At 36.6% G+C, this 14,932-nt stretch overlaps 1 protein-coding gene across 6 annotated transcripts in view; it reads right to left on the reverse strand.

The window, feature by feature from the left end:
* SLC7A6 (solute carrier family 7 member 6) overlaps window positions 1–14,932 on the reverse strand; it is a 30,039-nt gene that overhangs the window by 6,966 nt on the left and 8,141 nt on the right. For all 6 annotated transcript variants that reach the window (XM_040615095.1, XM_040615089.1, XM_040615093.1 and 3 more), the window contains 3 exons: window positions 12,535–12,660; window positions 10,564–10,708; window positions 7,907–8,030 (listed from right to left, as the gene is read on the reverse strand). In XM_040615095.1, coding sequence (XP_040471029.1) covers window positions 7,907–8,030; window positions 10,564–10,708; window positions 12,535–12,660 — 395 coding nt within the window. The remainder of the gene's footprint in view (window positions 1–7,906; window positions 8,031–10,563; window positions 10,709–12,534; window positions 12,661–14,932) is intronic.

The following is a 14,932-nucleotide window of genomic DNA, read 5'->3' on the forward strand; positions in this document are numbered from 1 at the left end:
TTCATAACGATTCAGTGAATGAATTAAGACAACTTCTCCAGAACAAGGAAGAATGAGGACAAGATGAAAATTCTAATAGGCAATTGTTGTAATATTTTAAAGGATGCTTTATATCTGGACTGCTGATCTCTGAAACCAAACAGCAGGTGAAATTACTTAAGACACCAAACTTAAAACTGCTAGAGGATTTTTTTTTTATATATATGTAATAATCTAAGATACAGAACTCACTCAACAAGATGTTAGAGAATTAAGATGTTTAGTAAGGCTGCCTAGAGGATAAGCATTTAGATAAGTAGTATTAACAGCTAAAGTTAAAGAAGATAGAGAAAATATATGAATGTAATCTTATGCTGCAGGATGCAATTCAGCCAATATGTCATTTGGAGAAACTTTTTCTCCTAAAAGGCAGGCTGGCATTTGTTCTTTGCAAGAATTTCCCATTTCCTTTTGAAACATCTAGCCATGGGCCAGTGTGGAATGCCAGATGTGAGACTAACTCAAAGGTCATTTCCCTCCTACAATGCATAGCCAATCTTTCTAAGACACGCTAATGCTGTTTGACATATCCTGGAAAACAGCTATCACCTCATATGAGCAGTAAAAACCACAAAGAGTTAAGGCAAAGCTATGGTATCACTGCCACAAATCATACACAGATTAAAATATTATAGATTCAGTGTATTCTGGATGCAAGCTATGTCTTGATCATGTCTATGATGTCTAACAGCTGTTGATCCATCTCAAAGGCTAAAGAATTAATTTCCCTAGATCTGTACGAATCAGACTCTTCAAAAAGGAGAAAAAACTAGTAACAGCCTTTACCAAACACTGTCATTTCCAACATACCTTCTAATGTTGTAACTGGGATTCCTGAGAAAGCAAAGAGTAGAGCATTAACTTCAAGAGCTTAACTTTTTCCTATGTGAGGTAATGCAAAAGAGTATTTTAAATGAGAATGATCTCAAAAGTTCAGCTTGGTTTGCCAAGTAGATCTGCCTGCAAAATGATCTTTCAGCAAAACAAAGTTGAAAGGTACTTGAAGTTTCACTAAACTTTCTAGTGATACTAACTAGCTTAACATGACAAGTACAGACCCACCTGCCTTTATACAGGTGTTTTCTGACAGGGTTTCACCCTCATTTCTAACATAAAAATCAGCCAAGTTGGTGAATTACTACTCAGACAAATAAACACACTTTTATACTTTAGAGTACACATTTATAAATCCTTCAACACTCCCATTTTAACAGATGCCAAGAAACATCTTCTCCAAAGCTGAGCTATCCTCTCTTGTGAACAAGGACAAAAGCGAAAGACCTCTATAGTGTTTCCTACAGAAAGTGTTACTGAAGTGTAAGTGAAAGTGGCCACAATAAGCATTCAACTGTGTGCATATGTCAGAGGGTTAATTTTGCATAAGAAAGAAGGGCAGAGAAAAGTACAAAAAGCAATCAAGTCTTCAAGCACATACACCACGTGCACTGTACCAAGAGAAAAAAAAAGGGGGGGGGAGGGAGAAGAGTTAGTGGCTGCTTTCTGCTAAAACCACAATTGTACAATCATGGATCCTCCACAAATGAGCCAGAGACCTGGACTGAACTGAGCACCTGACCAAATCCACTTTAACTACCACTACTTCTGGGAGTAGTGAAGTGCATTTATAAAAACAAATGAGCTGGCAACAGGGGAAAGAATGGAGCATTCGCAAGGGTATGCGGAGGATGACAGAGGAGCCTACCTGGAGGCAGCTATAGCAGAAGCATTTAGTCCACCATAACAGGAGAAAGCCACCACTATGGGGATGGATTTCTTCTCAGGTTTCTTCTGAGAAAGTCTAAAGAGCAAGAAGGATTAAGAGATTAAATTGTCATCTCTGCTATAGTCTGACAAGTCCTGTAGTCCAGACTTGACCTGTAACTGCTTCTAACAGCTAGGAAACAGTAAGAGAATTCAGTGGCTGATACAGCACTTGCAATTACAGATAAAGACCTTTTATGCCCTCCCATCCATTGGACATGTAGGATACACAAATATATACACACACACTGCAGAGAAACATGCACCTGGAATTGTTCCCCTTAGTTATGGGTTTGGGTTTTTTTCCCCAAACCGTCAATAGGGAATAATAATGAAGGAAGAAGCTTCCAGCCATGTATCAGCTGAACTGCCCTTATTTTGTCATGACTAAAATGTTGCATTACTCCCAGAAGAATGGTCAAAAACTGAATTACAGCTTGGTTTTCAAGACATGAATGACTGGTTTAACTACATTTTATTTTTATCTTGAGTTAGTTTGATCTCATGATCATCAGTTGTTAACCTGTGAATGGTTTGCAAGAATGCTATTTTATCCTGTCCTGTCCAAACCACAGTTCTATACAAACAGGTTGAACTAAAAGCAGCAGGAATTGCCCTGCGTAAAGAGCTGCCACAACAACATACACGGGATACTATCTCACACCCAGAAATTCAGACACACAGACTAGAAAGACCCACGTTTATGTTATGAATCACAAACTAAGAACTGCTTCATCACACTTAGCTGCACACAAAATGTGCACTTAAGAGGCACACAAAAAACATAGGGCTACACTGAGAGCTTATGTAGCTGCAAGCAATGATGGGCTGGCAAACCACTAAACAGTATTGATCAGATGGATAAACACAAAGAGAATATGGTCTAACATGAGTAAGAAGCTTATACAAAACTATACCCAAAGATTATGAGGTGTTTCTATTAGGAAGGCTTAAAAGGCATCTACAGAGCTTCTTTATGTAGCTCATTTCAAGATCCTGTCATACATGCAAGCTCTTCCAGGCTCAGTTCTGTAACATTCTTCCTGAAAATCATATAAAAGCAGTAAAGAGATTAATACATATAAGCAATCTGACTAGTATCTTGGAAGTACAATTAATTCTGCTTTGACTTTTCTCTTGAGACACAGTATAAACACATTCCACATAACAGGAAGATTTGGCAGTCAGAACTACAGCCTGTTTTATCCATTTTTAGCTTCTCAGGCCTTTAAGAAGCTACCCTCCAAAGGAAACAAAGAAACTCTTCATTTATGGCAATCAGGAAACAGCATGTGCAAAAAAAGCCACTGAGTAGATGGACATTTTCTTCCACTGCCATACATTACATTTGTCAAGATACTGTATGACATCCATTCAGTTTGATCAAATTAGATTTAATATCATATATATTAAAGAAAGGAAAGAGAGTGCACATCAACTGAAAACAGAGTCAGAAAATTGTAAAGGTGCAAAAGAAAACAATTTAAATGTTCAGGTTTCCTGTAATTCTTGTTTCAACCACCGTTCTGTTGACTGATTCTATTCAGAAATAATTCTCTCCTTGTATTACTGGCAATTACTTTTCTCGGAGAAAAAGGTACCAGTGCAGTGCAAGGTCCAGCATTAAATTCTCTCTTCATCTTTGGGTCACTCAATACAATCTTATGGTAAAAGAAACCATCACTACTCTACTGCATTAATATATTGCATGTCTACTGCATGCAACATGCCTCTGCTACATGGCCCACATAAAGATTACAGATGCCAGCTCCAACAGGAAAGCAGTTTCATTTGTGTCTTCATGAAGGTGCTGAAGATACTCAATTTAAATCTTCTCAGGTGTTCATTCTTTTCTTAGCATTTTTAATAGCTAGCTGTAGAATAAAGAATGTTTTCCAAAGTCTCTTACCTTTCTTGTACTGAAAGTATTAAGCAGCACTCTCTCAAGTTCTGGCTCAGCTTTTCAGCTTGGCCTCTAAAGTCAGAGGAATTCTATGTAACTGGCAACAGGAGTGCTGCATTGGTAGTGAATTACAGCTAGCTCCAAGAAAGAAGGCAAATGACTTACAGAACAGCCCTCTTCTAAAAGCAAGTGCCTCTCCCTAATGAAGAGTTCTTCCATTATAAGGTACAGAATGTGCATTTCATCCAAAGGACCCTTGCTGAGAGGTGCCAGTGCAGGCAAAGAAGGGGGACGTGAAACTGGCAGCCAAAGACAAGCAGACTTCCCTCTTCAGAAAAGCAGCAAGTGACTGCCTAAATGAAGGAAAAGAAGTAATACCCGAAAGGTCTAAGAGTAACTTAAGAATTTCTGGATGGATTCAGTTAGAGGGAAAGAGACTCATTTGTCAAATTATACACCAAAGAGGAGTAAAACAGCTAAAACACACACCCTCCCACATTCCTGGTTCATTGCTGGAAAGGGCATATCAAAGCAAAGCAAGTCTGCTCCAGAATATGAATACACCAGGGTAAATTGGATTGATCAGTGCAGGACTCACAAGATGGTGTTCAAAGATGCAACTGAAGTCATCATCTTCACCCCCAATTCACTGGCAAAACTGTACAGCTCCAAGAAAGATGACAGCCAGCTATGGAGGACAACCATTTGCTTCAACCAGGAATCATTTTTAGCTTTTCCAAGTAAAAGAAGTAAGCTGCCAAGTATCACTTATTGTATGAACTCAAATAAAAAAACCCCAGACATGACCAAACACTGGCAGCCAGTATGTTCTTTCCCGTTAGAAAATGAAGCAGCCCAAAGAGTGCTTGTGGAGCCAGCTGCCCTCTTCACAAACAAGAAATACAATGGTGCTCCCAGATGCAAAAAAAAAAAAAAAAATAGTTGTTCAGTGACAGGAAAAGGTGAGATAACATTTCTGCTTTTATCTATTTTAAGTGTGTGTGTGCACTACTGAGTAACAGCTTCATATGCACAAAACTTAACAGTAAGGGTTGTGATGGTTTGCATAAGGAGGTAAAACAGAAAGCAACTGTGAAACTGACAGGAGTCTTTGAAAAAGGAAGTGATTTTTACATGATCAGCAACTGCCTGAAGAGTATTTGCAGAACTTCTAAGCTAGCTATTGCTGCATTACTTAAATTACTTGAATAAAAAGGAGCTTAAAAACATGAGTTTCTTAGCCCCGACACTGGGACTACACCACAATGAAACTAACACTGAAGTAAAAGAAGGACATTTTTATCATTTTATTCCGTATCATCCCTTGGTAAGACTTTTCTCGCCTCCCAGTCACCAAGAAAAACAGTATGCGATGTGATATGCAAAAATACACTATTCATGATATTTCTTTTACTTGTAACTCTCACTCTCATTGTTTAGAAACTGGAAATACTTTCCCTCCCTTTCCAGCTCAAAGCCTCTTCACCAAAATGCATAGGAGAAAGCTAATCCACTCCTTCCTAAAATTTTATCCTTCCAGAAACATCACTACCATGTTTCTTTTAAAAAATCACTACTGTAATTTTCACCCTACAACTACACAGCGGCAATACAACTATCTTTATCATTTATCACATGTAGAATATGTGAGCAGATCAAAGTGGCCCATTTTCATCAGATTAGTTTTTTGAATAGCTTAATTCTCCTTTCTTCATTTATCCACTGACCACAATGCCTCAAGTCTTCTTAAAGATTCTACTGAGGATAAAATTCTTCTACTACCCAGAGAAATTTCACCACAAAAATTTTTACATTTCTGTATTATACAAGGCTTTTCAAACACAGACCATTACAGTCATTAGCTCTTTTTTCCCCCCTTATTCACTAGAAAACTATGGATGCATTATGCATGTTTTGATTTGGACAGCATGTGCACTTCTGAAACAACTCTCCTGGTTACTGCCACTTACTGCTTTTTGGTTCACACGGCTTAGCATTGGCACTAAAGGAAGGTTCCCTTTTAGAACAGACTAAATTGAAAGACTAAATTCAACAGCATACCTCTACTACAATCCAACCACACATAATCATTCAGTCCACAGGACCTCATTAGAGATAGTCCCAAGTAAAATACTCCTGAACTATGTATAGTGTGCACTTCAGGTCCTCAATGTCAACTGTTCCACTCTACCGACATCCTTCCAGAGCTCCACACTCCTTGCTAATATATGAGCAGATGCTTAAAGTTGGTTTCATAAAACTGGGTGATTAAATTCATATCAGCAATGAAAAGGAATCATTAATGAGCCATGTTAAGTATTAAACTTTGGCTGTACTTTCACCTTATCATTCTAAAACTGATGTAAGTAGTGGCCATCAGAAGACCATTGTTTGCTAGCTGATGAGATGTCTCAGCAAAAATGCCTTTAGACAGAACATTAGTTAAGCTTTAAAGTGCAAGTATTTGCCAATCCTGACATCCAGTGAAAATCCAGGCATCTGCCGTTCCTCCTTTATCTGGTCACCAATTGCTGCTGCAGTGCTACCACTTACTGTGTACAGCAACATAGATTGGACAGGCCCACTCCTGATCCACTCCCTCAGTCTCCCAGGGTGGATCAATTTTTCTGATCCTATTCACCAAATGGCTGTACAAATCTCTGCGATGACAAAAGGGCAGGAGCAGCAGAGCAGGCACTCTAGGGGATAGGCTGAATTTGACAATTTCATTGCTGTCAAAGGAGTATATTTTCCAAGTCTTTGTTAGAAAAAAACAATAGCGTGTTGCTTTATAGAAGGTCTGTGCATAGGATTTTAGTTTTGTCTGAATTAATTATAGGCAAGACTTAAAAATTCCATTATCAGTCACTGGAAGGTATTTTATATGGGATAGTATAGCCTACAACAGAAATAAATATTCCTGGAGATTTTATTTACCCCTTAGCATACGATTCTTTGAAATTAAAATAGTTTCTGTCCTTGTCTTGTTTCATTCTAATGTGTTTTACCAATATATTTCACAATATATTTTATGATAAATTTGTATTTCTGTATTTCAGCTAAAAAGAGGCAAAGAATCAAGGTTTATTCACTTTCAATACATTTTGAAATAAACATTTGCATAATTTACATTTGAAATAACAAGTTACAGCACGCATTTACCATAAACTACTTTGAAAGCTTACATAAAATATAAATATTTTTCAAACATGAAAGGAAGTCAAGTAAGTGCTTTTGTGGAACCATCTGCCTAAACATCTGCAACAAAAGTTTGCTGATTTGCTAAGCCAGTTTTTAACCATAGTAATCCTCTGTGGGAACAGAGTGAATACTTACTTCATTTTGATGTATTTAAAACTCTGTCCACTGTCTAACTACTGAAATTTTAGAAGCCAACTGGGAATCTAAAATGGAGGAACACTCTCTCTTTTCCTCCAATTTAAATAACCAGAAAGAAGATTAAATTTTCCAAGACTCAATTCTAAAGGATATAGTAACCAGAAGTATCCAATTAAGTCACTAGCTACAGGGCAAAAAACCCCATTCACTTTCATTTAATGACTATTTCAAATATAAAACATGTTTTGACCAGTTTTTATTTTCAGAAGCTTACATATTTTAATTGGATTCAAACTTCCATCCATACGCAAAAAAAATTAATTTTAAAATATTGAAAGGTGTTGGAATTAATACAATGTTGGGAAGACAGTGATTTAAGTCATTAAAAAGGAGATGCAAAGCTAGACTTTGTCATATCTGAGCTGCAACACGTCCATTTACAGATATGCATTGCATCAATTATTAGCTCAACAGAACGTAGCTCAGTGCAACACTGTTCTGCACAACGCTCCAGCTTTTTACATACTGTAGCATGAAAGAACAGAGAAGACAATTACATACTAATGAGTCTAATTTACAATCAGCTCAAAGCACACAAGTCTAATTAGCGTCTTTGCAAAATACATTAACAAGATGTCTCTGTGCTTGTTTTCATAAATCTGGTAATATATTATTTTTATATGTGATTTTATTAACTGTTTTTCTATTAAAGATTAAATTATTCATGATGAGTTGTTCTGTCTTCCTGTATCCAGTGAAATACTATAATAAAGAAGGGATTTTTCCTGTTCTGGTCCTTAAAATGAAATGCAGCCCTACAAGGTGAAAAGTCAAATATAGCAAAATACCACACTGTCAACTTACCACTGCCACAGCATCACTAGAAAGAACAGCTTTGACATCCAGCACCGTATAGTAAGCTATATTGGTCATAATATAGATAACAGTCACAATTGGCATAGACACTGCAATTGCCAGTGGCAAGTTCCTGTAAGACAAAAAAAAAAACCAAAACAAAACCCACAACCCAGGAAAAAAATATCCATTAATAACAGAATAAATTATTTATTTGCATCCTTTACCTTAGAGATAAAAGGTATGAAGACAGAATAAAGATTTCAAAATAGGTTTCTCTAAAAAAAGTTTAATTTCTTTTAAAACTAGCAATACTAGTATAGAACACTTGAAAAAAATCTAATTTTTTTGCAGTAACTTGAAACCTGAAATTAGGTGTAAAAAGGGATTCAATGCAACCGCTCTTCAAGTACCCTAACTTCAGGGGATTGAGATCCATAATAATAGCCTTCAAATCAAAGTCTTCAAGCTTTAAATTTTCTACTGGCCATGTTAATTACCACAACTGGAACCCAAAGGGGCAGAGCTCTGAGTTACTCACTCATTCTGCCTGGGGAATGCTGCTATTCTAGCACCTACTTCTAGAACTGATAATGCAGGGTGACCCACTAAACCAAACCCAACCTCTGATCTTCTCACCTCCACTCATTACTGCAGAAAACTAACTAGGCTGCGTAACTGCAGAAACAGAGATGCAGAGGGCTGATCCAAGATTGCTACACAGCTGTTCATCTCAGGATGCAGCGCATCTTACCAGCAAACACATGTCTAAAAGTTGTGTTAAAGAAGTCTAGAGTAACATGAAAACACTGCAAACCTCTAGATGTAAAGAGATACGATTCATTTTAAAGCCGAGATGAACTCAAGCCCTGAGTCTGCAGTTCCACAGGGAGAAACCGCAAAGCGGAAGGAGAAGCAAACATTCAATTTTAGGCTTTGGTTTTTCTCAGCCTTATTCTTTCCCCAAAGCTTGCAGGGATATTCAAATGTCTCAAAAGAGAAAGCAGATCTAAGAGCGTTACTCTCAAATTTGCCCAGTTTGAAATCAAACATGGCATGGTGACATGGATGAGCATTTGCCATGAACATAATTTTCAGTAACAACAAAAAAACAACAAAAACCCCACAAAGCAGAAAAAGGAAATGCACTTTGGAAGTTTCCTCAAAAATATCCTGAGGTCCAGAACTCCAGCTGGCTCTGTCTGGTGCTGTGGAAGCAGAAAAACACAGACACACCACAACTCCACTATAAATCAGTAAATTAGTAACTGGGAGTTCTGACTCTGCTTCCAGGTTCCACACTCACAGTAAGAGACTGGTGAACCTCAGCACAGAGAAGAAACTGAATTAGAAAAACAATGATAAATATATTCAGAAATGTTATGTAATGCAACAAAAAGCTGAAATGGCATTTTAAGGATTTTGTATCACCCAAGTTTAAAGCCAATGTACTATCCCAAATTTAACTTTCAACTTTTGATTGGGTAATCATGAGGGCACCATGAATTAAGTGAACATGAAAAATACGGAATTCTTGGAGCAATTTTATAGAAGTCTGGAACATCTCATTATTCCCAAGAATTGTCACTGTAGAAAGCTGAAATTTGAAGTTCACTTTATCAGCTACAGTTGTTACCAAGACAGAAAATTGTATTAGGCATTGACGCCTATAAATGCATCTAGCAAATTAATCTAATGACATTTTCATCAGCTAGATAGCCTGTGACAAAAATTGTTTTTCAAAGCAATATACCTAATAGAGTTATCCAAGTGATAACACAGCACAATACACTAACTTTAAAAAGATGAAAAGGCATTGAAACAGCACGGAGAAGTAGAGCTCTTTCAACAGAAAAAGAAAATAAATTTGAAGGACCAAATAACTGATGCAAACACAAAATGTACAACTCTTCTGAATATGTATAACAAATCTTTGCAAGACAATTTAAGGGAACATGGCCAACCTGAAATGCAGTCTGACTAAAAATAGCTATTTTTAGAGTTAAAATACTTACTTGCTATTTTATCTTTTTAATAGATAACTTTTCTGGTTAAATAAATGCACAGCATAGAACTCAGGGCTAACAGAACAAACTGAAAAAGTCAAAATCAATTGAGAGAATTGGAAAAAAAAATATCTCTTCCATTCTTTATCTTTCAGCTGTAGCAATCTGAGCTGTTGCTTATAATAGGACGCAAAAATGATCAAATGGTATTCTATTTTTAACATAAAAGCACCTGCTTACAGACTTGCAACTGAACAAGATTAGTCATTCACACTTTTATAGCATAAATTCACGGAGAAGATAACTGTTAAATACGAAATCCAAATCACTGCACAGATAAACACAGCACCGACTACACTGTTTCACTGCAATATTAACACCTGTTGTAAAACCAGTAGCAACATCTTGAACTGAAAGTTTATCAACCACAGAATACAGCAATCACCAAGACTTATTTATTCCTAACACTGGGGTTTTTTCTTCATTTTTAATAGAGTTTAAAACTAGTAAATCTTTGCGAGTGGCTGCTTACAGCCTTACCATCTAGACTACAGAGCAGTTCTACTCATTCCTATGTAAGCTCAGAATGAGTTATTGAAAGACAGCCACAAAACAAGCAACTTGGGAACTATGCAGGTTTAGAAAGCTCAAACCATTTACCTTTCTGGGTTTTTGATCTCTTCTGTTACAAAATTGAGCGTATCCCAACCCGAGTAAGAGAACAAGGCAGAGTAGAGTGCGAGGGAAATGTCTCCGATATCAAAAGAGGATCCCTCAAAAGAGTTCTCAAAGTGTGATGAATGTCCTGTGTGTGGAAGAAATACAATGAAGTACAGGATAATAAAATACAGCAAATGATTTTTTTCGATTTGGTACACAAATACAAAAAACCTCAGAAACCCTAATTCCCTCAAAGCTGCTTATGAAGCCCCTTTTCCAATTCTGCTCTGTGCTTCAGCCACGAGAACAAGCATGATGTTTAAACCACTAAAAATTATGCTCAGTGGATGACACTGTTCTATACTTAAAACACCTAGTTTGTCTGCAATGGCACAAAAAATCAGCAACATTAAGTTACAGTCTAAGCTACAAACAACTGGCAATGACAGTACTCAGGCTAAGGGTATTTTTTATAACATATTTATAAAATAATTACTCTATCCTTCTATATCCTTTTAAATTTTCAATCGTTCAGCCTATACGAAAACAAAGATTAAAGTTGATTTTAGATAACTATGACCAAAAAAACGAAAACAACCCAACCCCCCTAAATGGATGTTTCAGTTTTAGCTATTAAAAATAGAAAACTGAGAACAATTAACAGAACATAAAATACTATTGTTACTTGAGATAAAATTTTCCCAAGCTAAGAGAAAAAGTGTGTTGTTTTTTGAACCAGTATTTGTGAGAACTTGTGCCATCTGTTGACTACAAGCAAGTCAAGACAAGCTCATCAATGGAAGCTTTACATATTCAGACTATTTTACATATACAGACACACAAACAAACCCAACAAATACAGAAAGGCGAGTTACATAGTAACTCCAGAATGTGCCCTGTACTATGCATCCTGAAACATTTATAGACTTCAACAGAACTGGCCAGGCAAATATATGAGGCCTCAAAAATGTCTTCCCCTATGTCTACACAAACTGTGACTTTTTATCCTAATCAGACATCATTATTCTCTTGACACAAACATAGGCAGAGTAACTGCTGAGTTAAGAAACAGAGAAGGGAGACTGTCAAGGAAATTTGTAGTGAACAAGCTCAGTATCTACAAAACAAGGGATGGGCAGATGTGCTAAGGATTAAACGCCCCAGCATGGTGCTCTCATATGCATATTTTTGTTCCACTCACAATAATTAACTTGCTCACGGACTTTCATCAATAACTGGTTAGAGCAAAGGACACAAATTGCCAGACTACCAGGGAAAGAGTTTTATGGCAGCTTTGAAAGCAGGGTAATTTTTTTAAGCTAACACACCAATAAATTCTCCCTAAAGGAAAGGCTAAGAACACAACTAAGTTCAGAATTCCTCTAACTTTAAAGCATAATTCCCAACATACACAAAAATTAAAAACAACAAAACCCCAGCAACTTTCTAATTCTCAACAGCTATAACAGAACTCAGGATCTGCGCAAAAAAAAAGACTGCAGTTTCATAAATCTACTTATGTCTTTACAAAGCTATTTTTGCTTCAAGTTCAGTTAGACTTACACAAAACTCATTTTGTAAAAAAAATATTCAGCTGATCTCATTGTAAAGCAGTATGCTCCTTACAGAAATTTACAGCTTTCTCTGCTCCCATCACATTTTGCTAGCTCTGTAGTTGCTGTTTTCATTTCCTTTATTATTCCATACTGCAGGCTGTAAATTGCACAACATTGCCGAGCAATCAGTTACCTTCTTTTACCCAGTTCAAAGTCAACTGAGATAGCATAACTTCTCATGATACAATATCATAATAATTCCTAACACTGTGGTATTATTGGTGTTCTCAAAGTGGCTGTATTATGCTCACACTGAGGCATCTGATAACACACACAAAGGTATTTTACAGTCTTTAGACCACTCACTCAGTATAACTGATAAAAACAAACCTTTGCTTTAATTTTATAAGCTTACCCTGGCATATTTTGACAAGTCCGGTTATGATGATGACAATAAGAGCAGTAACTTTAGCATAAGTAAATATATCCTGCACCCGTGTTCCCCATTTAACGTAGGCACAATTTATAAACGTTAGAAGACCTGGAGGGGGGGGGGACAGGGGGAGGGGGAAGTAAAAAGGAAAAAAGACTATTTGAACAACATTGTTTAATTCATTTTTCAAATATTTTTAATTATAATCAAAATATGTACTTACTTGTTATACTATTACTTAGGTTAAACTAAGCAAAATACACTGGTTTAAACAAAACCATAGAAAGAGATGTTCTAAACACACTGCTTCAAAAGATGGAAAGACCCTCCCCTTCTCTGATTACACACCCTTTTTCCTAAACTTTATCCCTCATCAGCTGCACTCCACATCTATCTTGAAGCTAAAGAAACTGTTATATGAAATAATTAATTTCAAGGTATCAATATCGTTCTGATATATGAAAGATTATATAGAAATTCATTTAAGCAAATTTATTAAAATAGTGTTTGAAAAGTTTTTTATCCTTCCTTGTTAGGCTGAGGATGGGTTCAACACCCATGGATTATTTGCAATACTAAATATGGTCACAGGCAATTCAATACTCTTTTCTAGTTGTATTAAACTGTATTACAAAGTGAGGTTAGAGCAGATCTGACCAAATAACACCTGATTTACAGCTAATGTAACATTAATCTGGATTTTTAAGAACTGGTAGTAGTAAGTGTTTGGAGTATACTTCTTCCTCTATGCTAAAATAAACTAGTATCAGACCTATTTCACAAGATTGTAATGGAACTTGAAATGAGACTTTCAGATTTCACAAATCTTTTGCTAACAGCAGCTGACTAAACTTACTCATATGATCAACTTTCCCAGCAAACACTTCTCAAGCTATTGTTTAAATACACTGTTCTCATGGTTCTCAACATTCTGTTTTTGCATTTATTACTTCTTCCTCAAGTGGAAAGCCAGACAACCGCCTGAACTCAAATGCTGAATATGGAACAGGAGTCACTATCTTCAGTATTCTTTACTCAACAAAACACTAATTCAGTATACATTTTTCTCACCCAGATTATCATTACATTATTGATTCCAACTCAGAAATTTAAATATTTCCCCCAGATCTCAGTGCTTTCTTGAGCTAGTAAAAAAGTGGTTATATTCCAGTGTACGTTTTATCACCAGTTTTCTGGTACTTGAGCACAGTTATCAAATAGTAAAGTAATAATTTTTAAAAGATAACAAAGGAAAGGTAATGATCTCAAAAACAAGGCACTAGCATACTAGACAGCCTGGCCAAGTGGAATAGCTGAAAGAGATTCCACTGAGCTTGACAAGAGGGGAAAAAACAGCTGTATCATATTTCAAAAGTCATGACTGCTGCAGCTTCCAAACAGCCCTCAGGAAAAAAACAACTCTGCTTGCTCTGCTCTTCAGTATTAGTGATCTGTATTATCTATTTCCTCGCAGTGTTTATTTCAGCCATTTTTTTTTTTGTTTGTTTTGTTCTAAACAACTTTCATTGGTAGTAATTATTATTAACTCCTTCTTTTAATGAGTCAGGGCTCGGTCTCCAGAGGAAATGATACTCTGTCTCCAATATCTTAAAAGAAAGATAATCAAGAATCTGAATAGGCCACATCCCCTCCCTCTTTCTTTTACTAAAATTATTCTCTCACATTTTCTTCAACTTAATTATCATTTAGCTACTTAAAGTGCCTGAGAACTGTCAAGTTTCATTCTGTAGCACCAGATGCTACCCCCATGGCCAAAATGATTGATGAAGTAATGCTGTGTAACACTAAGACTGATCTCACACTAGATATAATACTGTTATTAATACAGTTAAAAACACAAAACAAAAAGAAACCCCACAACAAACCCACCCATCCTCACATACAATCTGTACCTAACCAACGTTCAGGCTTTCACTCCCTGCAACTTCATTAATAAAAGTTTTAATCATATCCAGAGCTAAGAATGTGACACACATCAGCCCAGCCAGGCCAGGAAGAAGTGTAGGCTTTAACAGGAGCAGTAGAGCAAGGCAGAGCGCCTCAGGACTGACACCTAGAGCAGGGCAGAACAAGCATTTAAATCAAAAAATGGACTATAGAAGTAAGCTGTTCCACCTACATGACAGTGACATTGCTGTCACATGTCTCCACTACAGAAAAAGGTGCTAAATCCCCTCTCTTAGCAGCAGGTGTAGAGGACATCACATTGTTTTTCTACATCTACTATATAATCATTTCAGTTGAATCACTTCCTCTTCATTTCTTGCTTTGTGATAAACTGCTTTTTATAAGGGCTCTCCCCTCAAATGAGATCCCTTAAACAGAAGGGCAGATTTCCCCACACTCCTGAACCTGTGCC

This window comes from Falco naumanni, chromosome 15 (assembly GCF_017639655.2).
Source record: "Falco naumanni isolate bFalNau1 chromosome 15, bFalNau1.pat, whole genome shotgun sequence".
NCBI classification, from domain to species: Eukaryota; Metazoa; Chordata; class Aves; order Falconiformes; family Falconidae; genus Falco; species Falco naumanni.